Source organism: Mixophyes fleayi, chromosome 2 (assembly GCF_038048845.1).
Source record: "Mixophyes fleayi isolate aMixFle1 chromosome 2, aMixFle1.hap1, whole genome shotgun sequence".
NCBI classification, from domain to species: domain Eukaryota; kingdom Metazoa; phylum Chordata; class Amphibia; order Anura; family Limnodynastidae; genus Mixophyes; species Mixophyes fleayi.
In genome coordinates, this window is record NC_134403.1 from 333639682 (window position 1) to 333655209 (window position 15528).

At 40.6% G+C, this 15528-nt stretch overlaps 1 protein-coding gene across 1 annotated transcript in view; it reads left to right on the forward strand.

Moving 5' to 3' along the window:
• ITGAE (integrin subunit alpha E) overlaps positions 1–15528 on the forward strand; it is an 84311-nt gene that overhangs the window by 20436 nt on the left and 48347 nt on the right. The window contains exons 5-7 of the mRNA XM_075196942.1: positions 7817–7943; positions 8135–8206; positions 10181–10288. Of these exons, the coding sequence (XP_075053043.1) occupies positions 7817–7943; positions 8135–8206; positions 10181–10288 (307 nt within the window). The remainder of the gene's footprint in view (positions 1–7816; positions 7944–8134; positions 8207–10180; positions 10289–15528) is intronic.

Below are 15528 nucleotides of genomic sequence, written 5' to 3' on the forward strand. Positions count from 1 at the left end.
CATAAGCTGAATCTTCTGGCTGACTTGTGACTATACTGTCAGCAACAAGTGCACAGTTCATGTCAAGTCACGGAGTGAAAGTTAGTTATATCTATTTATCAATTCAAAGGATCATTTATGGACCACAAACACACACAACCGCTGACCAAGTGCTCTTTGTTACATTACATCCCTACTGGAAATTGCATTTAGTGTTACTGCAAAGTGCATAGATTTGTTGGCTAAGAGAGCGACATCTGTTGAGGTGCAAAAGTTTTCCCCTAGCTGCTGGGAGGACTTGGGTGGGTCAGGGGCAGGGCCGGTGCTAGGGTCCTTGGCGCCCTAGGCACTGTGTCAAAATCGGCACCCCCCCCCCCCCCCTCCCCGCCGCAGGCACACTTTAAAAATCAGCGCCCCCCCCCCCGCCGCAGGAACACTTTAAAAATCGGCGACCCCCCCCCCCCCCCCCCTCCGCCGCGGGCACACTTTGAAAATCGCCACCCGGCACACTGTCAAAATCGGCGCTCCCCCTCCTTCCCACGTCTTTCCTTACCTTGCCTCCATAAAGCTGCTCCTCTCTGCTCCGTCTCCTCCCCTCCACTCACTGACACTGTCGGCCGTGATGATGATGTCACGCCCGACAGTCAGTGAGTGGAGGGGAGGAGACGGAGCAGAGAGGCGGCGGTGTTGATCCCCCCTCCCCGTGGATTTATCTGAAGGCTGTGCGGCGGCCGTGAAAGGTATGGTCAGCGGTCGCCGCACAGTTTTAAAGTAAATTTATTTCTGAGGCGCCCTCCAGAGCCCTAATGGGAGTGCCGGGCCTGGTCAGGAGTGTTCCTTGATGAGTATTGGTTAGGGCACGTGTACCTACTTTTGCACCAACATGCAAAAATTAGATTTTGTTTTGCGTTAAGCAGGGCTGACGCACTCTGTGTAAGAGTAACTATATATTTTTTTATGTATATCACATTCAAATTCAGAACCCAGAAGCACATAACGTACCAGTGAATAATTATATCATTTAACTAGCGAGAGTTAAATCAACAATATTTATATATATATTCTGAAAATGATTGTTGGCATATTTATTGTCTAGTTATTTAGCAATTTGTACCATCAAAATATTTTATATATCAAAAATAGACAGTGGAAATAATGCCAACCCTAATATCAATATATTGTTTGGTTTTATCACCACCAGGATAAATTAAAAATAAAATATTCAATTTTGCAATATGTTATGCATTTTCTTGTTTGCAAGAATATAATTGTCTCTACCAGAACAAGAAGTGCCTACCTAAAATATTTATAGTAGACATCTGCCATCTGGTGGGCAAACTCACTCAAATTCATATTTTAATATACCATTTTATGGGGACATTTACAAACTGGAAACAATGCTTAAGTTCAGTGCATCTGTGCAGATATTTTGAATGTAGGGCTCCCATAATTTGTATATATGATATGTAAGTATAATTATGATTGCAGTTTGCTGAGTATTATTGTGATGGCCGTTTGCTCGGTTTGATTGTTATGACCCTTAGCTTGGTATGATTATGATGTCCATTCACTGGGTGTGATTATGATAGCCACCCAGTTGGAATGATTATAATGGCCATTTGTGGGATATGTTTGTCACGGCCATTTACTGGGTATGATTATGATGGCCATTAGCTAGATATGTTTTTGAAGGCTATTCACTGAGTATGATTATGATGGCCACTCGCTAAGTATAATTATGATGTCCATTCGCTGGGTATGATTATGATGTCCATTCGCTGGGTATGATTATGATGGCCATTTGCTAAGTATGATTATGATGTCCACTCGCTAAGTATGATAACGATAGCCATTTGCTGGGTATGATTATGATGGCCATTTGATAGGTATGATTATGATTTCCACTCATTGAGTATGATTATGATATCCACTCGCTAAGTATAATTATGATGGCCATTCGCTGGGTATGATTATGATGGCCATTCGCTGGGTATAAATTATGATGTCCGTTTGCTGGATTTAATTATAAAAGGCATTTGCTGTATAAGAGACTGGTGATCATTTCCTTTGTATGAGATTGTTAGGTACAAAATGATGTTATTCCAAAGGGTCTTCACTACGAATGCTGGAAATGCCAGAGCCGGCCCTGCAAAAACACCTATTTTCCGCCTTACATATACATAGCTACATGCTCACTTTAATTTTTTAGAACTGCTCCTGGAAAACCACTCTGCAAATTATTTTGCAAGATTGAAGATCTTTCTGAATATGCCTATTGAAAATACTAAAAATGTCACTTTTAAGTCCCATCATTCATTTCAAGTTTTCTCCGAAAAATACCTCTTGGTCCAGCCTCATTTATGTCACATCCTGAAATTAGTTTTTATAGTGAATTTGCTATTGGTATCTGATTGTTTAACGTCGTAGTAAAGAGTTCATATAACTCTTACTTTATCATTGCATGACACAAAGATGAATATGTTACAGTTTTTCCAAACCCTTAAATAAACTTACAGTTACTGAAAAAAAGATATATGTCGTGCACTGCATATCACAAAAGGAATGAGTAAATGACAAGGAATTATATATCTGACATATAGCCTCACATGCTACAAAGTAACAAATATAGCAATGTGTATTGTTGTACGTGGAGCTTGTATTAAGCATATGTTCAGCATGTGCACAACCTGCATCATGAGCAATGCTGGTATAAAAGAACTTCTCATCACAAGTGGCTATTGTGGACTTGTCGTTTAATGCTGTAGCAGAGAAAATGTATAAAAACTGAGTAGTGTCCATGAGATAACTATTTTGTATGATGATTATAAGTTGTATTAACCAATCAATATACTCAGGTAATTTCACTGTAATGGGTTATATGCCTGAAATGATTGGTTTGTCTGGAGGGTTGATCAGTTGTTTGTGAATCTTTGGAAGACAGTAAAACACTGATATTTTCAGTACCTTTCTTCTATGAACTCACATTCTTATTTGTTTAGAACTCTATGGGGCATATTCAATTGTTAGTTTTCCGCACCGCGTAAAAACTACTACCGTTATTACAGTACTAGTTAGCTGGATTTCAGCTTGCGGCTCAGGGAGCTGCGAGCTGAAATCCAGCGAGAAAATTACCGTAGTAACGGTTTTTCTGCGCATTATTACCGTAATAACGGTAATAATGCGCGGACCGCGAGATATTCAGCGTTTACGCCGACAATTGAACATGCCCCTACAAGTTCATTACAGTAGTCATTAGTATCCTTTATCAATGGGCTTATATTTCAGGAGGTCTGAGACCAATCTCTATGCTTGCTCGCATATATTTAAAATAACAGATCCTCCCCTGGTTTTATGATTATTTTGTCATTAACTAAAATTAAATTAATTTAAATCTATCTTTGAAAGTTTGTATTTGATTTACTGCTTCTCATGGATTTTATTTAAATCATCTTCTACAAGTTTTTGAAATGTTTAATGTTTCTACAATATGACCTTCATAAAGTTGTGTCATTTTGCTTTAATAGTTTATCTATATAAGGTCATATTGGACTTCTTCTAAAAGTATCATCAAAGTACCTTTCATTCATTTTTTTCTTTAAGCTCATGATATTTTACAGACTTTTGATACACTGTGCACATTTTAAAATAATTTCTCCCATTGTGGCTAAGACTATACATAGGTGTCTTATCCCGTATTTATATAATTTCATATTAAATAAATTGTCTTATGGAATTTGAATATTTGTTAACATTGCTCTTTTAAATCATAATGGTTTATGCTCATTTTGCTTTATAGATATTTCTTTCTTCCTTTTTTTTATTTTTTATTTTTACGAGGGTACAGATGAATATACACTGTTGTAGTATACATTTATTGCCCTACACCTATACATCGTTTTTTTGTATATCCACATATTGTTTAATATAAAAATGATTATATAAACTCATACGCCTTTATACATAGTATCATCATCAACAATATTTGTTCTGTAGCGCTTTACAATTGGGAACCATCAAAGAAACAAAACAATATTAGGTAATACAGACATACAGAGATTGGAAGTCCCTGCTCGCAAGCTTACAATCTTTGGGGCAATGGGAGTTTTCTATATGAGGTTAAGTGCTACGCAGGGCCGGATTAAGGGAATGGAGGCCCCTGGGCTAAGGGCGCCTCCATTCCCCCGTGAGGCCCCCATTGTGAGCCGCCCGCCGCCCCCGTCCCCCATGAGGGCCCCCCCAAAGCGCTTACCTGTCAGTCCAGTCCTCTGTCCCCGGCGCGCTGTAAGCTCCTTACTGAGGAGATCTCGCGAGAGTTCACTCGCGAGATCTCCTCAGTAAGCAGAGTACTGAGCGCCGGGGACGGAGGACTGGATTGACTGTGCTCAGCAGCATTGATCGGGCTGGGGGCGCCCCCGCCCCCGGACCGATCAATAATGCTCTTGCGGACTTTGAAGGGCCCCCTGGATGCTCGAGGCCCCTGGGCTATAGCCCAGTTAGACCTCGGGTTAATCCGGCCCTGGTGCTACGTATAGCATATTGGTCCAGCCATGTCACGGAGCCTGAGTTTGGAATAGGCCTCGAAGCTCCGCTCTAGATAGACTTAGCCACAGAGAGATGCGAAGTCTAACGGTAGAGAGGTATTCACCAGGGAGCCCTGCAAGGGAATATGGACTTAACTGCTCTTTAGCCACAGGTCGCAGTCCTCTAAGGGGGATTAGAGCAAGGTGAGATGGTACCGTGCAGTGGAGCAGGCCTTCTGGAAGATAAATGCTGAGGTTCAGATGAACACCAGTGAACCGAAGCATTAAGGTCTTTAGAAAGCGAATAGCTGAGAACAGGACTGATTATGATGCGCGAGGTTCCTGCAACAATTCTGCAGGTCTTGATCGTAGAACAGGTAACACAGGATACCAACTGAGAGGTGGTGAACTGCAGAGAACTGATGCACTGAGATACCTGGAAAGGGAACAGCTTGAGAACAGGACTGATGATGAGGCACGAGGTTCTTGCACGTTTTGAAAAGACCAGGAGGTAAATGTATCAAGCTGAGAGTTTTCCGGCGGGTTTGTAAAGTGGAGATGTTGCCTATAGCAACCAATCAGATTCTAGCAGTCATTTTGTAGAATGTACTAATTATATGATAGCTAGAATCTCATTGGTTTTTCAAACCGGCCGGAAAACTCTCAGCTTGATATATTTACCCCCAGGTGTGCGCATGCTCAGTTCAGACCAGCAAGTAAATGCAGGGAGTGAGAACCAAGGGAAACAGGTAAGAACAGTGACCAAAATGCAGGTTAGCTGGTGCAATGTGTGACAAGCCCCAATGCAAAGTTAAAAAGTACTTAGTGGGCTGTTTGATCAGTCACACAGCAATGTTGGTCAAAGGGTTGTTGTCTTGTGTTAACTGTGTAAAGGGTGGTAATAGGGTAACCTATGGAGATTAAGAGGCTGGTTGAGGAATATTATAAACTTGAAGAGGAGGGTTTTTGAGAATGCGCAAAGGTTTGAAGACCAGAGAAAAGTCTTCCATAAATTGGGTGCAGCCCGAAAAAAGTCCTGTAATCGGGAATGAGAAGATGGAATTAGATTGGAAGAGAGACGCACATTTTGTGTAGAACACAGGTGTCGTCTTGGGAGATAGCACTATAAGGAAGCATATGAAAGCCTCATACCACCATCATACCACAATGTAACCTTCCCCGATGGCCTAGGGTACTCATCCCAACAATGTGGTGCAGAACAAGTCTTCTATAGACCTACCGACGATGTCCCCCTAGGGTGGCAACATCGACAACATCTTCTCATTTTGCTCAATTATTTAAAAGCAGAGAGTGGGTGTAAATCGAGATATAACCATAGACCATGATACTTTGCTGGATTAAAGTCTTAAATGAATCATTAGGTTTAGAGTACACTGGGATTGCCTTTATTACATTTGTCCCTATCACACTTTTATGACATAAAATCTGCCTAGAAATGTGCTTTCCTTTGTCTGCTAAGAGGCACTCTATTGAAACTATACGACAGGGCCCGGACTTCAATACCTCTAAAGATGTGTTAAAAATTACTCTATAATTGTGAATGAGAGAAAACATCCACCTACCAATTAGATTCTAGCTATCATTTATCTAGTACATTCTAGATATTGATAGCTAGAATCTGATTGGTTGTTATAGGCAACACCTCCACTTTTCCATTTTAGAGGTTTGATAAATCTACCCCTAAGTATAAAATGGAAAGCAGAATATGATCTGTCACTCTATACAGTTGCATGTCTCTTTGAATTTCTTCTCTGAACGTAACATGAGAAATGTAAGTGAGAATATTCACTTCTGTTGTAGTAAAAAGAAACAAATCAACTGCAAATTACCAAAGAAAATTGATGTTACTTCTGATACCAATCACACACTAAGTCCAGCACTCACATCTATTATCTTGGCTTTGCCCTCTGCCCCCTAGACAGTAAGCTCTCACGAGTAGGGTCCTCTATACCATCTGTCTCATGTCTACACCTCCTTCATCAACCTCATATGTTGTTGGGATCTATATTTTGTATAATTTACAATCCTGACTGTTTAGCGCTATAGGGTTTTTGTGATGCCTTACAAATAAATGATGATGATGATGATTTGTAAAACTCTTTTTACTTGTGCTCGTGTTGTGTAACGTTACACGTGTATTAACCTGTAACTAAATAGACATATAACTTTGCTGTGTGGTGTTGGACTGGAATGGTCCCACCAGTTTTATTATTATAAATGAAATCATTAAACACAAATAGAAAACATTATGTTATTATCCAATACCAAACAAAATATAACACAAATATCAAAAAACAGTATACGCCAGGTTGTATCTGTAAGACATATGCCAGATTACAGCAATGTTTTATCCTCTCCAGTTGCAACATCCTCTCCAGTTGCAACATAAACTGACTGTATCACCGTTACCCACATGGACTATGCTCTAGAGCAGTGTTTCCTGAACCCAGTCCTCTAGTACCCCTAACAGAGCATGTTTTCCATATCCCTTTGCTGGAGCACAGGTGTATTCATTACTGACTGACACATTTTGAAAGATCCACTGATGGTATAATTATTTCACTTGTGACCTGGATTACCTCCACTGATAGGGCTCCCTGAGGACTGGGTTGGGGAAACACTTCTCTAGAGATATCCACGAGTAGCATGTTCCATCCTGAGATGTATAACCACTACGTTAAGGTCAGGCACCCCACCTTAACCTGCCGTGACAACCTTAAGTAGCACTGGCTCATAATATAACAGAAAGGAGATTAGGGGGGGGGGGGGGAGTACACAAACTTTCTTTCCTGTGACCGAGTAACTCATCCTGAAGTCATATATACAACCTCTTAACTAAGCCAAACCCAGATATCGCCACTCTATTTAAAACTACCTCTTGTCTTACCATGTCATGTCATCTCATTGCCTTGGTGCCTTACACCAGGGTTTGCTTATCCTGTGTATAAAAAAGTATTCTATAAATGTGTAATAAACACAGCACTTGTAAAATGTAATGCTCGATATAAACATGACTGAAAAATAAAATGAAAGCACAAAATGTAATAGCAACATGAATAGTCTAACAACAATAAGCACTGTGCAGTATAAACCATGAGCTAATCACACGAAAGGCTGCCTTGTAAATAGGGTCCATAGCAAGTAATCAGATGCAATCAGATGGTTGCTTTCATTTTCTAAAATGATCTACAAATGTGAAAGTGTCTGACTGTTTGCCATGGGCAAATTCACTGCTTCCTTTATATGGGTTTTAATAAATGATCTAATAGGTTTATTGCTTTACGCATCCTTTACAGACTTGCCAGCAGTTCAAGGGACGCAAGAACAGGAGCACTACAGGAGAACTGAATGGCGTTTGCTCACTGCGCACTGGAGACAATGGTTCTTATAAGAATCGGGACTATCCTGATCTTGCAAAAACTGGTAAATGTACATTTTTATTAATCAATAGAATGAGGTAGGTTTATTTACAAAATTGTGTTAAAGCTTACAAAGTGACATATCAGACTGAGTTTGCTTCAGTGCTAGAAAATACAGCTATTGCTTGTTACGATTTGACACATGAGAAAAGATATTGACCACAGACATTTATTGGAACTTGTCTTTTTATGCAGTGTACGACTCTCTGGTGGAAAAGAACAGAAATAACAACAATTACGCCACAGATGAACGTTTGCTTAATACAGGTAAATGGTGCTGAGTCAGTGACAAAATAACATGCGTAACTCGAAAGATTGTAAACTGGGACAGGTCAACAGGTAAGAGAAAAAGTAATTTATAAATCACAAAAGTGCAATACTACAATTTAACAGTAACAAAGCTGTAGACATGAGTGAATGGGAATGTGCAGCGTACAAAGATGCTTTGTGCTGCTCCCAGTTACAAGGGCAAGCGGGGTTGGTCATCGGAACCAATAGGTTACATTCCCATATTCCTTTACATGCTATTACATGCCATTAACAATCTAATAAAAGCATAGAGAAAAATAGAGACAATAATCCAATTTTCAGTGGCATACCTTTAAAATCTGGCATTATCCATGGATATTAGGGACAGTTGGCAACAGTACTGCTAATACATTTTAATGCCAATTGTAACACATGCTTCATAATTAATTTTAAGAGACTATAAATACAAGTTTCAGTCATCTTGCTGATAATCCTTACAATAGGGCAATGGTTCCCAAACTGTCCACCTAGGCTCCCTGGGGTGCCTCGGCGATCTCACATGGGTGCCTCGGCCAGGGCCAGTGGTAAGCAAGGCGGGGGACTACTTGGTAATTATTTTGGCTTAGGGGTACCTTGAAAAAATTATGGAGGCACTAAGGGTGCCTTGAACTGAAAAAGTTTGGAATCCACTGCAATAGGGCATCCCTGGCTATAAGGTTGGAACACAGGTGTGGTGTGAATCAATGGCTGTAAGGCCGGTGTGATTGAGTAAATTATTTAATGGTTTGACTCAGGGTGGAACAATGCAGCACTGGACCCCTTAGCAACATTTGGGTAGAGGCACAGCCATGCTCTTCTCACCTTCTGGGTCCTTGATTCGATAGAACAGAGGGGGAGGGGCATGTTTGAGCATGCGTGGTTCACCGCACGCTCCGCTCAGAACATGCCAAGTTCTGCTCTTCTGAGAGCAGAACAGGGTCCTCAGTAGGGAGCAAGGGTCTCAGAGGGGGCGTGTGTCTTTACATTGCCCAGCTCCCCTCACCTCCAGGCCCATAAGCCGCTATACCCCCTACAGTTACGTCGCTGGTTTGACTGATTAATGTCTATAGCAGGAATACCCCTATAAATGTAAAATTTCTACTGTTTGAAATAGAAATAATCACCCTGTCCGTCAGCACGAAATCTATTTTGAACATAGGCAGAGAGTGAGGCACTTACCAACACCCAGCCCCATACAGCAAGGAATGGGCTGATCTGCCCAGCTCCTACCATTATCAGTAACACAATTTGTCCCCCCCTTAGTTTCCATAGTGTACACGCTAAGCCATGTCTAAATCTGTATATAAGGGAACATTTGTGCAAAAATAGATTCATCACATCACAATTTCACCGCAGAATAATATTATTTTACTATTATTTTACCATAAATAGAAACTCTCAGAATAGTTTTTATTTTATTCTGTCTCTTGAAAATGTATATTTGGTTCTCATTGGCATTTTATTTCTAGTGATGTTATATATGTATTTATGTTATTCCAAGCTTTGCTATGAAGTCTTGTGATTGCTATTTCAACAATATATTCCTGTAGTATTAGTTACTCGGTAATGTTCTGTAACTCACACTGCCATAAACAAACAAGGGCAACATTTTGTAAAATATGTTACAGTTGGACTTGTACATCCAGTATGATTTATTATCTGTAATATATAGAGGAGACATAAATTGTGAATGGGATAATTTATGCAATACAACAATCCACAGCATCGGAGAGTACCCAACAGAAATATTATTTGTCAAAAAAGCTACTTCATAAAGCCCAATTGTAGGAGCTGTTGCAAAACAATAAAATAATGTAATAGATGTAAACTGTTATGTATCTATTTCTGAGAGAATATTTCTCTTATTATTACAACTGTATTGCACAGAAGCTAAATGACTAAATTCCCCACTCATACATATGAATATTTATGTACCGATTCCTCTCATCTTAGGTGTAGATTTCAATGAGGACATAATGGAAACAAAGGATGGTGATGGTCAAAACACAAACAGCAACAACAACAACAATATTAATAATGACAGCGCGAATGAAGAAGGTGGTAAGTCATTTTTAAATAATCAGCTTTTCTATAATTTACTTCAGTTTTATATATTTAAATATTTTTTATTGAAATATTTAATTTATTGATATATGTAGAAGCAGTAGAATAAGAGGGCAAACAACACAAAAAGACCATAATAATGGAATAGTAAAATAACAAGTACACTAGTACAGTCTCAGGTCCACTTTTGGGCCGTAGCCACAAGATTGCTGTACAGAGGGTTCCAAATTAACACTGTCCATATTTGTACATTGGTAAAAGGAAATGCTGTGACTATGATTTCATCATCAGTAATCTTGTTTGAGGTTAGTCCCAATCAAAAATGATGTTGCTTAATTAATATAATCATTATGCCAGCCTACGTTAGACTGTCCATCCCTCCACGTTCCGCCTCTCTGACGTAAGAAGGAGCAAGTGGCAGATGTGCGTAACTCTGTTTGTGCATTCTCTTTGTGGGCATGTGCGGTGCAAATTTTTGTAACTTAATGGAATTTATGCTATGCAAACTGGTGTAAGTTCAACTCGGCACAAGGCGCTATATATCTCTGGTGAACACAGTCGATCATCACTGAGCAAAAAGACACTTGTTGTTGGCGCTTGTACTTAACACTGCATAATTGTGTGGAGGGGCAGACTGCAAATTTAAAGTGGCCCTGGAAAAAATTCTTGAAGTGGCCTCGTGGGTGGGATCAAGTCAAATGAAGGTGGGGCAAACACAAAAGTAGGCGGGATTTAAAGCTACTGTAATTAAGTTGTGGTAACATTTAGTAAAACCTGGATGTGATGACGTAATACACAATGAGTCATCTCTAAGGCAATGCAGGGAAAAAACTGCAAGTCCTGTGCTATAAAAATACATGATTCCTTTTGAATGATCTGCAACTGGTTTATGTCTCTGCGCACCAACTTGTTTAGTTGCCTTCTAACATATCTTTCCAATATTCTCTTCATAGAAACATATCGGACTTAGTTTAATAAGTTTAACTATTACGAAACAAGCTGGTTTAATCGTATTTGATCAGTCTGCCAGAGCAGCATGTGAGCACCTCATACACTGTTGCATCTTTCCCTGACGATCTGAGATGCCAACTACAAGTCAAAGCTCTCTATTTAATATAAATATATATATATATATATATATATATATATATATATATATAGAAAGTCAAACAAGGATACGGCGCACAATGGTGTGTTACTAGGAATTTATCCCAGGTTCAGTGGGGAAATAATAGTATAGTCAATGGATCAAAGTTCCACGTTTGCTGGACGGTCTTATAGGACCAAGGGTATGAGTCCAGTTTGCACATATAAAAGACAGAATAATATAGGCATAGGATTAGTAGAAGCAGTGTGTTAGTGATAGCCCATCACCATAGTATTACACACCCAAAGGAAATTATATCGCTTATCTGTATGATTAATCCACTGGAACACAGCTTAACAACCACTTCACTTTCAATATTATGTGGTCAGCATACTCAGCAACTGCAAGTCTGGTCTCCAGTCAAAAACATCAGCATACTGTAAACATCATATCTCTCTTCCACTCAATGGGTAAGAAAAAAAGGAGATAATACACTATATGGTGTAGTATTTCAAGGTAACAGTATTTAATCAGGATTTTAACATATAAAATGCACACTCACAAAGAGTAATAATAATGCAAGCTTATCTGAAATTCAGGTATCAGATATACCATGTCCTCAGGTACAGCAGGAACCTCCCACAGTCTTCCGCACAGGATTGACTGATGGTGTGGTGACCCAAATACACAGGAACAGTTGGAAAGAAGCCTCTACGCGTTTCGTCCTCAAACAGGACTTCCTCAGGAGGTGATAAGTGTGGCCTAAAACCAGGGATTATTTATAGTAATGCGCATCGCCATTTTGCGCATGCGCATTGCGCTAGACGAACTGCGCATGCGCATTGCGCTAGACGAACTGCGCATGCGCGACCCATCGGTCTTACTGCGCATGTGCGGCTATGATACTGTCGTGATTTACTAATCACAGACAGTCTCCTATTCAGCTATTCAAGGTGTAGTTGAGGGATATAGTGCAAGGATGAAAGGGAAGATTTAACAGTGATTATGATAGAGTTAAATGCAATACATATATGTGTGTGTGTGCTGAGTGTTTCAAACAATACCCTAAAAATAATCCTTATAATAAATTGCTATCCAGTGCGATCACCACAAGGGTGAAATGTTTCATCCATCTACAAGAAAACACTTCTGTTGTAAAAATTGTGTATGAGCCCTAAATGTGTCCTGTGATTGGGGGTGTTTGAATTAATAACAGTACAGGGAAAGTTGGCAGACAATGGCATAAGTAAAGGGGAGAGCTATTCCAAGGGTTTGCTTGCGATATATCAAGTACAAAGGAGGCAGCATTAATGATATTGGGGATGTTCAACAAAGTGATCTGCAGATGGAAGCAGTACAAGGTAGAAGGCAGATAATGGAATCAATGTAAGAACCACTAAAGTATCACTAGAGCTGGAATAAGGCTCTGGGGGGCCCGGGGCACTTAACAGGGGGATTATCATTTTTTATATGTTTTAAACAAATACAGAGACAAAACTGTAAACACTACTGTTAGGTGCACGCAGCTCTGTCTTCACGAGTAGTACAGTGTGAAGCGGGACATAGCTCCTAACTGTTCTTGTAGTCAGACCAAATCCTGACTAAGCAAGACAGTCACCCAAATTTGGGTATGCCCAACCAGATTCAGGACAGTTGGCAGACTTTCCTGCTCTCTCCTACCTGTTCTTGTCACTTTCACCACCTGTGGCTGCTGGTTTTTTTAGATCAGTTGCTGTTTGTCTGATTCCTGGAATGCTCGAGGCCCTATTTTGAAAAAAAAAAATGGGTACATGAAATGTAGAAATCTCCAACCAGCCCCGGCATTAAATTAATAGCGCCCACATCTAATAATTAGGCCTCCCTCCAGTACCAACATTAAAATAATAGTACTGACATTTGATAAATAGATCTATTTCACTTCAATCAGCCCCAACATTACATTAATAGTATTCCCATTTAATATATAAACATATTTCCGTCCCTTCAAATAGCCCCAGCAGTAAATTAATAGCATTTACTTTTAATATAACCATTTCCCACAACCATCCCAGGCATTAAATAACTAATATTCACATTTAATAAATAGTCCTCCTCCCCAAACTCAGCCCCACATTCAATTAATAGCTCCAAACTGCCCCACCAATACATTAAATTTACCCACCATCACACCATAAGTAAAATAACACCCATTAAATAATTATCCCCAACTAAACTCCACCATTAAATGAATAGCCTAACTCGCACCCATGTACTATTAAGACAGCTCCCCTCTTGTCCCTCATATCACACAATATATTAAGGCCTCACCTCCCTATAGTGTTGTATAGGCAGCCCCCCTCCCTATAATGTTGTATAGACAATCCCCCTCCCTAAAGTGTTGTGTAGGCAGCCCCCCTATAGTTTTGTATAGGCAGCCCCCCTCCCTATAGTGTTTTGTATAGGCAACTCCACTCCCTATAGTGTTGTATATGCACCCCCTACCCTCCCTGTAGTGTTGTATAGGTACACCACCACTCCTTATAGTGTTGTTTAGGCAGCCCCCCTCTCTATAATGTTGTAAAGGCAGCCCCCACCATATTGTGTTGTATAGGCAATCCCCCCTCCCTATAGTATTCTATAGGCAGACCCTACTCCCTATAGTGCTGTAAAGGCAGCCCCTCTCCCTATAGTGTTGTATAGGCAGCCCCCCTCCCTATAATGTTGTAAAGGCAGCCCCCTCCCTATAGTATTTTATAGACAGCCCCCCTCCCTATAATGTTGTAAAGGCAGCCCCCTCCCTATAGTATTTTATAGGCAGCCCCCCTCCCTATAATGTTGTAAAGGCAGCCCCCTCCCTATAGTATTTTATAGGCAGCCCCCCTCCCTATAATGTTGTAAAGGCAGCCCCCTCCCTATAGTATTTTATAGACAGCCCCCCTCCCTATAATGTTGTATAGGCAGTCCCCATCCCTATAGTGTTGCCCAGGCAATCCCCTCCCTATAGTGTTGTTTAGGCAGCCCCCCTCTCTATAATGTTGTAAAGGCAGCCCCCACCATATTGTGTTGTATAGGCAATCCCCCCTCCCTATAGTATTCTATAGGCAGACCCTACTCCCTATAGTGCTGTAAAGGCAGCCCCTCTCCCTATAGTGTTGTATAGGCAGCCCCCATCCCTATAGTGTTGTATAGGCAGCTCTCCATTCCTATAGTGTGGCATAGTCAGCCCCCCCTCCCTATAGTATTGTATAGGCAGCCCCCCTCCCTATAATGTTGTAAAGGCAGCCCCCTCCCTATAGTATTTTATAGGCAGCCCCCATCCCTATAGTGTTGTAAAGGCAGCCCCCTCCCTATAGTATTTTATAGGCAGCCCCCCTCCCTATTGTATTGTATAGGCAGCCCCCTCTCCTTATAGTGTTGTATAGGCAGATCCCCATTCCTATAGTGTTGTATAGGCAGCCCCCTCCCTATAGTGTTGTATAGGCAGCCCCCCTCCCTATAGTGTTGTAAAGGCAGCCCCCTCCCTATAGTATTTTATAGGCAGCCCCCCTCCCTATTGTATTGTATAGGCAGCCCCCTCTCCTTATAGTGTTGTATAGGCAGTTCCTCATTCCTATAGTGTTGTATAGGCAGCCCCCCTCCCTATAGTATTTTATAGGCAGCCCCCCTCCCTATAGTGTTGTATAGGCAGCCCCCCTCCCTATAGTGTTGTATAGGCAGCCCCCCTCCCTATAGTGTTGTATAGGCAGCCTCCTCACTTACCTTTAGTTGCGCTGGACGGCGTTGCTTCTCAGATTAGACAGGAAGTGAAGTGAGACTTCCTGTCTGTCACACAGTGTTGTGAGAGTCCATACAGCAACAGGCAGCAGAATCCGCCCCTGACTGTGTGTATCTAGCAAATTTTGATCAGATCATTAAGAATACTACTGAATATAACATGTTGTTATTTCAATGTAAACTAAGTAACTAACACAGTGGTCAGCAGCCATAAGCAGTGAGTAGCGATAGTGGTTACCATACATTTACTAATAAAAGTTGTGCAAACTGTATCTACATCATTACAGTACATTTCCCTTCTCTTTCCATATAGGAAGTGTTAAAGATATAAAATGATTGAAAATGCCACACAAGGAATCTTATGGGCGATAGTGAAAGTTTAACTTTCTTATTTCCT